Consider the following 13,428-nt stretch of genomic DNA (forward strand, 5'->3'; position numbering starts at 1 on the left):
CGGCAGGATCCAGCTCAAATTAAGCACTGCCCCTCTCTAACAGTCCCTCATTCTTGTCACCACTCTGACAGTTTATTCATCATGGCCCTCTCTAGATTGATATTATCAAGGCATAGCCATACAGATTGCAAATCTAACTTTTTGTCCACTACCCCTAACCAACTGTCATTGAAGAATCTCAGACAATCAGTCTCTTACCATTTTGACTCCCTCTCCCCTGCACAGGGCCTCGTATATCTCCCGCTCAGGCAGGTAGTCACTGGGTCTCTTGTAGGTCCCCAGCTGGATGGGCTCCTCTGTGGCTGGCTCCTGGCCCTCCTGGTTCAGCTCCTTCAGCTGCTTGGACAGCAGCTTCTCAAAGTAACGCAGGTTCCCTCCTGCCCTCTGGTGGCTAGAGTCTGTAAGGACACCACGGGTCACGCAGTTACGCAGACTAACAGGACATGGGAATATGAGGGAAATGTATTAGAATCAGCAGTAATTAATTGTGTGATAGCACAATTCGACAAAGTTTAACTCTCATCACTGGTTTGAGTGAATAAGAACTGTCTCTCTTTGATGCTGTTAAATGCTACTAAAACAAAATAAATGTGTTCTGAGTCTCAAGGATAAGAAACACTGACATTGAATGTCTGAAATAAGATGCCTCCTTGTTGTCTTTAGAGTCAGTCAACTGCAGTTATTTCATAATTGCCATTCCGTCTTATGAGATGAGAGGCAGGATTATATGGCAACATCGCATTCAGTTACAGTGCATTCGGAATGTATTCAGACCCCTTGACTTTTTCCACAATTTGTTACATTATAGCCTTATTCTAAAATTTATTAAATTGTTTTTTCCCCCCTCATCAATCTATACACAATAACCCATAATGACAAACCATAAACAGGTTTTTAGAACTTTTTGCACATTTCTTACAAAACTGAAATATGACATTTACATAAGTATTCATACCCTTTACTCAGTACTTTGTTGAAGCACCTTTGGCAGCGATTACAGACTCAAGTCTTCTTGGGTATGAAGCCACAAGCTTGGCACACCTGTATTTGGGAGTTTTTCCCATTCTTCTCTGCAGATCCTCTCAAGCTGTCAGGTTGGATGGGGAGCATCGCTGCACAGCTATTTTCAGGTCTCTCCAGAGATGTTAGATCGGGTTCAAGTCCGGGCTCTGGCTGGGCCACTCAAGGACATTCAGAGACTTGTCCCGAAGCCACTCCTGCGTTATCTTGGCTGTGTGCTTAGGGTCGTTGTCCTGTTGAAAGATGAACCTTCACCCCAGTCTGAGGTCCTGAGCACTGGAGCAGGTTTTCATCAAGGATCTCTCTGTACTTGGCTCTGTTCATCTTTCCCTCGATCCTGACTAGACTCGCAGTCCCTGCCGCTGAAAAACATCCCCACAGCAACCACCATGCTTCACCGTAGGGATGGTGCCAGGTTTCCTCCAGACGTGACGCTTGACATTCAGGCCAAAGAGTTCAATCTTGGTTTCATCAGACCAGAGAATCTTGTTTCTCATGGTCTGAGTCTTTAGGTGCTGTTTGGCAAACTCCAAGCGTGCTGTCATGTGTGTTTTACTGCGGAGTGGCTTCCGTCTGGCCACTCTACCATAAAGGCCTGATTGGTGGAATGCTGCAGAGATGGTTGTCCTCCTTGAAGGTTCTCCAATCTCCACAGAGGAACTCTGGAGCTCTGTCAGAGTGACCATCAGGTTCTTGGTCACCTCCCTAACCAAGGCCCCTCTCCCCCGATTACTCAGTTTGGCCGGGCGGCCAGCTCTAGGAAGAGTCTTGGTGGTTCAAAACTTCTTCCATTTAAGAATGATGGAGGCCACTGTGTTCTTGGGACCTTCAATGCTGCAGAAATGTTTTGGTACACTTCCCCAGATCTGTGCCTCAACACAATCCTGTCTCTGAGCTCTATGGACAGTTCCTTCGACCTCATGGCTTGGTTTTTGCTCTGACATGCACTGTCAACTGTGGGACCTTATATAGACAAGTGTGTGCCTTGCCATATCATGTTCAGTCAATTGAATTTACCACAGGTGGACTCCAATCAAGTTGTAGAAACTTCTCAAGGACGATCAATGGAAACAAGATTCTGTTTTTTATTTTTAATAAATTTGCAAACATTTCTAAAAACCTGTTTTTGCTTTGTCATTATGGGGTATTTTGTGTATATTGATGAGGAAAAACAATTTAATCAATTTCAGAATAAGGCTGTAACGTAACAAAATGTGGAATAAGTGAAGTGGTCTGAACACTTTCCGAATGCACTGTATTTTAGTTAGGTCAGTTGTCTTTTCAATTGGAATTAGTTATCTCGACAAAAAACTATCTACTGACAACTCCCTAGTACGCTATTTCCCTTTATTTACTTAAAATGCTTTAAAGGTGTAAGGGTTGGTGTGAGGTGTGACCCAGGTGCGGTGCAGGATAGACAGTAGGTAGTAAGCAGAGAAACAAGGATCTTTACTGGTGGTCCCAAAGCCAGGATACAAAATAACAGACTTGTCATTATAAAATAAAGGAGGAGCAAATTGGTCTTCAAAAACAGGCTGACAGCAAAAACACGAAATACTAACTACGACTGAAACAACACTTCTCAAGTACCTGTACATACGTCTCGCGATAAGACACTGATTTGTACTGCTTGGCATCGAGAAACTAGCAAGGGAACACAGGGAAGTGAGGGCATAAATAGACAGGTGGACAGGTAGACACAGGTGACTCCAATAGGATCATGATTAGTCCAGACTGTGAGTGAGGAGGTGCCTAAGGTTGTCGGAGGAGGACACCTAGTGGATCGCTCCGGAACTGCGACCCCCTCCTGTACAAAAGGGTTAGAAGTAGCACTTTTTCAGCCACTTTTCCTGCACATTTCCTGCCACAAACACAAAAAACATACCAAAACTAGGGACAACTACCCAGCAATACGTTATTCTAGATAACTAATGTTACTCTTTTAAATTTGATTCTTTCCTTGGTAAATATACATTTTAGTCATTTAGCAGACGCTCTTATCCAGAGCGACTTACAGGAGCAATTAGGGTTAAGTGCCTTGCTCAAGGGCACATCGACAGATTTTTCACCTAGTCGGCTCGGGGATTAGAACCAGCGACCTTTCGGTTACTGGCACAACGCTCTTAACCACTAAGCTACCTGCCGTCCAATATGACAGTGCTGGCAGATTTTCCTAGTTGTTCGCCTTGGTTTTGGTCCATTTAACTTCACATTCAAACAAAGCAACCAGATCTCCATAATTGCAGCCTTCAACACACAACATCACTGATGCAGTTTAAAATAGTCAACAATGACCACTCTCTGGGTTACACCCTGGAACTCTGGAAGATGTATATGAGAGTTGGAGAATGTGTGAGAATATTAGATTATGTGAGGAATGTGTGTGAGAGACAGAGTGAGAATATAAGAGATTGAGATAGTGAGAATGTGTTTGAGAGTGAGAGAGAAAGACGTCTCTCCTGTTCTCAAACACCCTTAAAAATAAGCAGTGGTGTAAAGTACTTAAGTAAAAATACTTGAAAGTACTACTTAAGTAGTTTCTTTGGGTATCTGTACTTTACTATTTATATTTTTGACAACTTTTACTTTTACTTCACTACATTCCTAAAGAAAATAATGTACTTTTTATGCCATACATTTTCCCTGACACACAAATGTACTCGTTACATTTTAAATGCTTAGCAGGACAGGAAAAATGCCTAATTCACACACTTATAAAGAGAACATCCCTGGCCAACCCTACTGCCCCTGATCCGGCAGATTCACTAAACACATGCTTCATTTGTAAATTATGTCTGGCTATCTGTAAATTAAACATGAAAATGATGCCATCTGGTTTGCTATAAAATAAGTAATTTGAAATTATTTATACTTTTACTTTTACTTTTGATACTTAAGTATATTTAAAACCAAATACTTTTAGACTTTTACTGAAGTAGTATTTTACTGGGTGACTTTCACTTTTACTTGAGTCATTTTCTATTAAGGCGTCTTTACTTTTACTGAAGTATGACAATTAGGTTATTTTTCCACCACTGAAAATAAGCTCCTGGATATTAAACAAGTTCTGAAGATGTTTCAGCGGTATGTCGCGTGTGTGTCCTACCGATGGCCACTAGGCGGCGTGTCAGCTCGATGGCGCGGGACAGGTCTCCCATTTGGTAGACGGAGTAGCTGAGATAGTCCAGGACATCAGCCTTGGACACCACGTGCTCCTCCTCTGCATCCATCTGCCTGAGGGCCTGCTGCATCCACAGCACTGCATGGTAGTAGTCTGCCTCGTTGTACGCTGTCTTCCCCATGTCGTAACAGTCATCCACCGTCAGGATGGCGTTGTGGTGCATACCTGCAGTTATAATATAGTTAGGGTTGCAAAATTCACAGGTTTTCCAGAAATCCCAGTTGGAAGATTCCTGGAATCAAGAGGGAACAAGCAGGAAATCCGTGAATCCTCCAAACAGGATTTCTGCGAAACATTGGAATTTTGGGAAATTTTGTCACCCTTAGTATAGTGTAGTACAGTATATATAAATACACCATTCTGTTCTGTGTGAGGTTTCTCATTAGCACTTCATAGCAACTTCCATTAATACGACTGTCTATGAGCAGTGTATGAACTGTTTATGAGGTTTACTCCATTAAATTGCTCCATAAATCCATAATGGTGTTGTGATACCGTAGATTATGTTTGTACTGCAGCAATAAGAGGGTCATATCAAAACACATTGCTTTTGCAACCTTTTTCTGACAGAGTTGCCTGACTTGGTGGGGTGGAATACTAGGATAGGATGCACATTTGTCATAAAAATATATATACACAGTGAATGTGTGGCCAAAGCATCTGCTCTTGGTGTCAAGACTGTTCTGTTTGAGCTTGCATTTCTGGTGAGGTTAGACATCTGGCTGGAAGAAATAGAAACCACTCTGCAGTAGCACTTAGCTTTCTCAAAGCTTTCTGGAAGGCTGAGATATGCTCAGCTCATACACTGTGATAACACATATGGAGGCTTCTAGAATCTTCCTTGGCAGTGTTCGAGTGATTTTAACTGTGTCTGCATGGAGTCAGGGAGAGGACAACAACACTCCTTCTTTACCTGGCAGTTTGCCCCTGGAGAAACTCTCAGAGTCCAGTTTGTACGTGTCCTGGAGACGCATCAGTGCCTTGGCAGCACCTTTTTCATCCTCCTGGTCAGGGAAGTACTGCCTGTGTACTGTCATGTTAGAGATGAACCCTGAGGAGGGACCACAGTGATACAGACACAGAGTGAAACAGTGAAAAATGATTCAAATCTTGTGAGTCATCGAAGGCTTCGTCCCAAATACCACTCTTTTCACTTTATAGTGGACTACTTTTGACCAGGGCCCATTTGAGCGATTTAACTAACATTTCTGTTATTTTTTGGTTTTTAAATAACTAATTGACCGACGTCGGTTCAATTATTTGAATTCCATTTCGTTCCTTTTTTTCTGTGAGCTCGATGCTCAGTTTCTGTAGAGATAAATCAGATCAAGCCCGAACTGTGCGATGTAGTAGGGAGTTGTAGTTTCCAACAGGCCAACATTCTACATAGTTCAGTGCAGAAAACGTGGTAATCAACTACAATGACCATAATCCATTGCGTGTCCACTTACTTGTCCTTTCTGTGTGAAGCAGACACGGAGACAGAGAGAAGAGAGAACGTGCGAGAGGGATAGAAAGCAGTTGCTTTGCGAACCGGAAAATACATGATCTAAGTGATTGATAGTTGGTATTCAGCAGTCATAAAGTATGCCTTATTTACTTTGAAGAACTACTAAAATAGTAATTTTGTCAGAGAGCATAGGCAGCAGCTTTATAGCGATGAGAGGATGACTTGGAATAAAGTCATCAAATAAAACAAATATTTTATTCAAGTAAAGTCATGTGAATAAATTATGGTTAATAAGTGATAAGCAGTAATGGGCAGTCACTACCATCATAGCACTTTTATTAATTGTTTTATTCTGTGTTGTTACAGCATTCAACCCACATAATGTATAGTGCATTTAATGTCTAAAAAAAGTACAAAAATCAAAAACTGTGATTATTTTCTATACATTCTAACCGAAACCGAACTGACCTCAAAAAGTACTAATCACTCAGCACTAATAGGGTGCCATTTGGGACGCATACAAATAGTCAAAGGCATCAAGCACAGAACATCTGCAGTGGAGTTGCCTGGTGTGCACTGCTATAATGTGTGATCTAGAGCGTGAGGTTAAGATAACTAGAGGATGTAAACTGTGATTCTAGTCACGTATAGCAGTGGTTCTCAAACCTCTCCTCAGGGACCCCCAGACATTTCACCATGTTGTTGTAGCTCTGAACTGGCTCACCTGATTCAACTAATCAAGGGTTTGCTGATTAGTTGACAAGTTGAATCAGGTGTGTTAGCTGTGGAATATATCAAATACATGGAACGGCCTGGGGGTCCCAGAGGAGAGGTATGAGAACCACTGACGTAAAGGCTAAGAGCTCTACGGGGAAACACAAGGGAGACTAGCTGATATAATTAGGTTATCTCCAGGTCTTTTTGTTGCCTCTGGTGATGGCTAGATAACAAACACACAGAGTGTGTTACGATCCATTCCTAATATCAACAAATACACTGGAACTTCCATTTAGCCTCCTTCCAGACATCTGACAACATAAAGATGTTGGTGGGTCCACATTTACACACAGCTGCATGGCTGTGCATACAGCATGCAAAGACAAACATATAGGCAAGACAACAGACAAACACACACACACACACACACCCGCACACACTGAAGACGTGACCAATGTAAACAGATGCAGTTACAGCTGGACATGAAAGATGACAGCCAGTGTTCTCTCTCAGCTCCACTCTACTCTGCAGATGTGGGGGTGGAGTATGATGGATCACAATTGGCCCGACACCCCCTTCTCCACAAGCCTCCACACAGAGAAGAAGAAGCTGTAACCTCTCCCTCCCTCCATCCCTATCGTACCGTCTGAGGGGTCCTGCAGCACCAGGCTCTCCAGCTCGGACCACTCCGTGTTGAGTCTCTTCATCAGCTTGTAGGCGTTGACGGGGTGGGCCAGGTAGCCCTCTGGGTCTGAGGTGGAGGCACGCGTCAGCACGTCCAGCTTGTTGGCCCAGCTACAGCACAGCACATGGAGGGAAAGAGTCAGGTTCAGTCCAGTAGAAAATTATCTCTAATCGTGCTACAATGCGATTATTGATCATTTCTCAAACTGGCCTATTCCATCTCTGTCAGTTAGGCTTATTCTGGCAAAGGAACATCATTGAAAAAAAGGCTAAAAGGATTCTATGGTTACAGATTGTAGTGTTCACCTTTTCACAGCATCTAGTTTGGACTCCTCTGCTTTGATGTATTCTTTCAAGGACTGAACCAACTCCTTCTCTGTGTATATCAGGTCTGTCATTTGACCTAATAGAAGGTTTAAGGAAAAAAGCAATTCTGTGAAGTTGAAACTGAAGATGACCCATTCAATATCCTGAAGCTTTTGTGTTAGAACTGTTAGGCAACCAGGTCGAGTCATTTCCCATGATCATCATTTCCTGAGAGAAAGTGGACATGGAAAGTGCTTCGGTTTAATGGTCTGTGAAATATTTTAGCTATATTCTGAACAGTTTCGTACACAGACTTTAGTAAGTGAAAATGCAAAATACCTCTCAACACGTAGCCTCCTCTGCTGAGATTGTATAGTATTATGTGTCCAACCACACAGCATTGTAAATACCCATGGGTCTTTGAGGTAAGGGGGCGGGGATGCCGCTGTATGCAGAAAACAATTCCATGGCAACGCTGGACAGTTAGGAGTGAGCTCGATGCGGTTGCCAGAAGGAGAGTGAAACAGCTTCACAACACATTTGTATCTTAGTCAAATGGCAGCCAAACGAAGCAAAGTAAAGTAAATTACACGGATGACTTCAACTAACATTATACAGGCTGCTGGTGCCAATTAAGCTCAAAATGTTATTTTAGAAATTGGACTGAATAAGAACAACTGCTACTTGCTTAGTTACTAATATGTGCTGTACCGAGAAAATCTGTTAATGAGGCTGCTTTAAATTATATAAAATCTCCTAAGCCTTGTCTGACGCAGGTGTTTCCTTCCTTTGATTGCTTTTATGCTGCTTTTATGCGGGTCAGATGTGAGGAGAGTTCAGAGACTTAGCAAATGTGTTCTCGAGAGATTTTTTTAAAAGCTGTTGACCACTCTGGAGGTTGGGTGAGAGAAAGAATGTCTGTCAACTCTAAGACAAAGAGACCTTGTAGGCTGGGGGTGTAAAGCTCGGTCTTCTCAATAGCATACTGTACACAACAAATACAGATGTATCAACATGCTGGGAAAGGCAGCAATTCAATAGCCTGTAGTCAAACTCAACTCTGGACCTTGAAGCCAGTTCCACTACGTTTCTTCATTGGGATCTTTTATTTAAGCTCATGAAACATGGGACCAACACTTGACATGTTGCATTTATATTTTTGTTCAGTATATGACAGGAATTAGGAACTAAGGATGACTGATGTCCAGGTTTTTTCTGAATCAAAATGGGGCTTAGGTGGTGGGCGGGGGCGTGGCAGTGGGTGTGGCTGACGTTGCACTTTTGAGGCCCTCCTCTTGGCCGCAGAGACAAAATGTGGCTGTTTTAAAGCTAATTTCATGCTATTCAAAAAAAAAAAAACTCAATGGGGCTGAGAGAAAAAAAACTGTTTTACAGCTCATTTCCTGCAATTCTACAAATTTGACATGGCTTATGTCGTGGTCTTATGCCATCTGAGTGACTCAAACATTATAACAAAATCAATGTGGGTCCCATGCCATGACAAAAATACTCCTGAATGCATCATTTTTGTCATTTTAGATTCTCCCTGACTGTCTAGCTTTTATTTTGGTGTTTGTTAGATCTCAAAGATGATCTTATTTAAATACTATATAGGTCCATTATCTTTTCTGCATACTCAATATCTGGGTTTAGTCGTTTAAGTTTACACTGAAAAAGTTGTATTATTATTTTATTTTATTGTTTGGACTTTGGTGATCTGAATAAAAAACACTTAGGCAGCCCACCCAAGACTTTTCTATGCAGAAAACACCCTGATGTCATACATATAAGAGTAATGGTATAGGCCTACTTATATATTTTGAATGGTAAAGGCCTACACTACAGAGGTGTAATGGTATAGGCATACAGTACATATAGGCTTACCTATAGAGGTGAAGACTTCAGCCTGTACGCTGCAGCAGCAGACCAGAGCCAGGGAGAGAAGGGACAGGTATTTTCTCATTGTACTGGTAGACAAGACCTGCAATGACATCATCCAATCACGTCAGCCAGTCATTCAATTCAATTCAACGTTATGTATCCCCTCAGGGGCAATTAAGAAAGGCAAGTCAGTTAGTCAATCAGGCATATCCTTTTCATTATCCACACAACAAATTACATTAGGCTACTATACTTTCTGAGATGCAATATGGGAAAATGTGTTTAACTGGCAATGTCTCCATTATTAAAAAGTAGTCTGTGCAATTGTCACGAGAATTTCTATCTCTAATTAATCAAACTTAATGCTCTGAATAATTCCCAGAGGGTGTAAATTCTCTGGTTTAATCATGAATTAAACAAAGGTCCGCAACCAGCAAGAATGATCTGTATTTTTAATCATGGAGAGCTCTGGCGCCAAAAAACATACATACAGCTTTTATATCCCTTGACACACAAAGGCACTTTGCTCCGCCCACCTTTAAACCGTTTCTTAGTCCCCTTCACCTTGGAATGCTTTCAATAGTTTCTAACTTCCCCCCTCTGTTAGTGGGTTGACACTACATTATAACTCTAACACCGTTCACACATTTATACTGTATTTGGGGTGAAATCCTTTAGTCATTATTCTTAAAATACAAATTAATCTATCAGCAATAATGCTGTGTGTTTACAGTTTCCAACAGGCCTTTTCCTATTCTGTGAGCCAATACTGGCCAGTTGTTACTTGGTAGGCCCTGTGCTGTCTGGCGGCTTGTCATCTAAGTCTAAAATGGATGCAAAACCAAGGGCCTTCAATGGGGCTGGCCTGCCACGTGCCTGATGAGAAAGGATGACTAATAGGGTGAATCTTGAAAGTATTTTCCTTGACTCATCACATCCGCTCTCCTCGCCTCCTAAAACACATGCGCCGAATACAACAGGTGTAGACCTTACAGTGAAATGCTTACTGTAACACCCTGGCTCTGGGACTCTATATGTTGAGCCAGGGTGTGTTCTTTCTATGTGGGGTATTTCTATGTTGGGAGTTCTAGTTTGTTTATTTCTATGTTGGCCTGAGTGACTCCCAATCAGAGGCAACGAGTGTCAGCTTTTGGCTGGTTGTCTCTGATTGGGAGCCATATGTAAACTGTCTGTTTTTCCCTTTGTGGTTGTGGGTTCTTGTTCCGTGTTGGTCTATGTTACCTAGGACGTTACGAGTCGTTTGTTGTTTTTGTTTACTGTCTGTGTTTATCGCTAATGATAAATAAACATGTTCGTTCATCACGCTGCGCCTTGGTCCTCCTCTCTTAACGACGATCGTGACACTTACTTACAAGCCCTTAACCAACAATGCAGTTTTAAGACAAATAAGTGTTAAGTAAAAAATATTTAAGTAAATATATATATATTTTTTATAATTATTAAAGAGCAGCAGTAAAATAACAGTAGCGAGGCTATATACAGGGGGTACCGGTACAGAGTCAATGTGCGGGGGCACAGGTTAGTCAAGGTAATTGAGGTAATATGTACAGTGCTGTGAAAAAGTATTTGCCCCCTTTCTAATTTTCTCTACTTTTGCATATTTGTGATACTGAATGTTATCAGATCTTCAACCAAAACCTAATATTAGATAAAGTGAACATAAGTGAACAAATAACACAACAATTACATATTTATTTCATTTATTTTAGCTGCAATGACTCCAACCAAATGCTTCCTGTAGTTGTTGATCAGTCTCTCACGTCGCTGTGTAGGAATTTTGGCCCACTCTTCCATGCAGAACTGTTTTAACTCAGTGACGTGTGGGTTTTCAAGCATGAACTGCTCGTTTCAAGTCCTGCCACAACATCTCAATTGGGATTAGGTCTGGACTTTGACTAGGCCATTCCAAAACTTCCAATTTGTTGCTTTTTAGCAATTTTCATGTAGACTTGATTGTGTGTTTTGGATCATTGTCTTGCTGCATGACCCAGCTGCGTTTCAGCTTCAGCTCACAGACGGATGGTCTGACATTCTCCTGTAGAATTATCTTATACAGAGCAGAATTCATGGTTCCTTCTATTAAGGCAAGTCGTCCAGGTCCTGAGGCAGCAAAGCATCCCCAAACCATCACACCACCACCACCATGCTTGACCTTTGGTATGATGTTCTTACTGTGGAATGCAGAGTTTGGTTTTCGCCAGACATTACTGGAACCATGTCGTCCAAAAAGTTATACTTTTGAATCATCTGTCCATAGAACGTTCTTCCAAGAGTCTTGATGATCATCCAGGTGCTTTTTGGCAAACTTGAGTCAACTTTTTGGACGAGATGGGTCCCATTATGTCTGGCGAAAACCAAACTCTGCATTCCACAGCTTAGTGATGAGCTTTGAGGGCACTATGGTGTTGAACGCTGAGCTGTAGTCAATGAATAGCATTCTCACGCAGGTGTTCCTTTTGTCCAGGTGGGAAAGGGCAGTGTGGAGTGCAATAGAGATTGCATCATCTGTGGATCTGTTGGGGCGGAATGCAAATTGGAGTGGGTCTAGGGTTTCTGGGATAATGGTGTTGATGTGAGCCATGATCAGCCTTTCAAAGCACTTCATGGCTACAGACGTGAGTGCTACGGGTCAGTAGTCATTTAGGCAGGTTACCTTAGTGTTCTTGGGCACAGGGACTATGGTGGTCTGCTTGAAACATGTTGGTATTACAGACTCAGTCAGGGACAGGTTGAAAATGCCAGTGAAGACACTTGCCAGTTGGTCAGCGCATGCTCGGAGTACACGTCCTGGTAATCCGTCTGGCTCTGCGGCCTTGTGAATGTTGACCTGTTTAAAGGTCTTACTCACCTCCCCTGCGGAGAGCGTGATCACACAGTCATCCAGAACAGCTGATGCTCTCATGCATGCTTCAGTGTTGCTTGCCTCGAAGCGAGCATAGAAGTAATTTAGCTTGTCTGGTAGGCTCGTGTCACTGGGCAGCTTGCGGCTGTGCTTCCCTTTGTATTCTGTAATAGTTTGCAAGCCCTGCCACATCGACAAGCGTCGGAGCAGGTGTAGTACGATTCAATCTCAGTCCTGTATTGATGCTTTGCCTGTTTGATGGTTCATCTGAGGGCATGTCGGGATTTCTTATAAGCGTCCGGGTTAGAGTCCCGCTCCTTGAAAGCGGCAGCTCTACCCTTTAGCTTAGTGCGGATGTTGCCTGTAATCCATGGCTTCTGGTTGGGGTATGTACGTACAGTCACTGTGGGGATGACGTCATCGATGCACTTATTGATAAAGCCAGTGACTGAAGTGGTGTACTCAATGCCATCGGAAGAATCCCGGAACATATTCCAGTCTGTGCAAGCAAAACAGTCCTGTAGCTTAGCATCTGCGTCATCTGACCACTTCTTTATTGACCGAGTCACTGGTGCTTCCTGCTTTAGTTTTTGCTTGTAAGCAGGAATCAGGAGGATAGAGTTATGGTCAGATTTGCCAAATGGAGGGCAAGGGAGAGCTTTGTACGCGTCTCTGTGTGTGGACTAAAGGTGGTCTAGAGTTTTTTTTTTCTCTGGTTGCACATTTAACATGCTGGTAGAAATGAGGTAAAACGGATTTAAGTTTCCCTGCATTATAGTCCCCGTCCACTACGACTGCCGCCTCTGGATGAGCATTTTCCTGTTTGCTTATGGCCTTATAACGCTCATTGAGTGCGGTCTTAGTGCCAGCATCAGTTTGTGGTGGTAAATAGACAGCTACGAAAAAAAGGTCTGGTTACCAACTACAGTGTGTCTGGATCATGGGTTCATGGGGTCATGGGGTCATGGGGTCATGGGGTTAGGGGACAGGCAATGTGTACTAGACAGCTGCTTCATCTGCTTCCCTAATGGTTAAGAAGCCCAAAAACCTGTCTGGCTCACAAATACAGAGGAATTACTTGGTTGAAAGAAATACTCATTCGACCAAAGACAAAACAACATTTTCCACTTTCTCTCTCCTGTATAAAACCCCAAATACTGTTGACATAGACACACATGACATACTTCAGAGAGAGAGAGAGTTTACAGTGAGGTTATACATGGTGTGAAGCAGCATTGTGCAGAGTGTCTGTTTCTAAACTCTCTCCGGCTGCTTCACCACATCATTCCTCAGGGATGACAGTTTACTGCCAGTTTGTCTAATTAA

General features: G+C 42.5%; 1 protein-coding gene across 1 annotated transcript in view; it reads right to left on the reverse strand.

Moving 5' to 3' along the window:
- The window catches only part of LOC311142671 (prolyl 4-hydroxylase subunit alpha-2-like), a 41,737-nt gene that overhangs the window by 19,752 nt on the left and 8,557 nt on the right, over positions 1-13,428 (reverse strand). The window contains exons 2-7 of the mRNA XM_084178325.1: positions 9,243-9,339; positions 7,359-7,455; positions 7,012-7,163; positions 5,115-5,252; positions 4,127-4,366; positions 199-398 (exon numbers count right to left, since the gene is read on the reverse strand). Of these exons, the coding sequence (XP_084034451.1) occupies positions 199-398; positions 4,127-4,366; positions 5,115-5,252; positions 7,012-7,163; positions 7,359-7,455; positions 9,243-9,321 (906 nt within the window). The 5' untranslated portion in view covers positions 9,322-9,339. The remainder of the gene's footprint in view (positions 1-198; positions 399-4,126; positions 4,367-5,114; positions 5,253-7,011; positions 7,164-7,358; positions 7,456-9,242; positions 9,340-13,428) is intronic.

Source organism: Coregonus lavaretus (genome assembly GCF_964263955.1).
Source record: "Coregonus lavaretus genome assembly, chromosome: 15".
In the NCBI taxonomy this organism is placed as follows: domain Eukaryota; kingdom Metazoa; phylum Chordata; class Actinopteri; order Salmoniformes; family Salmonidae; genus Coregonus; species Coregonus lavaretus.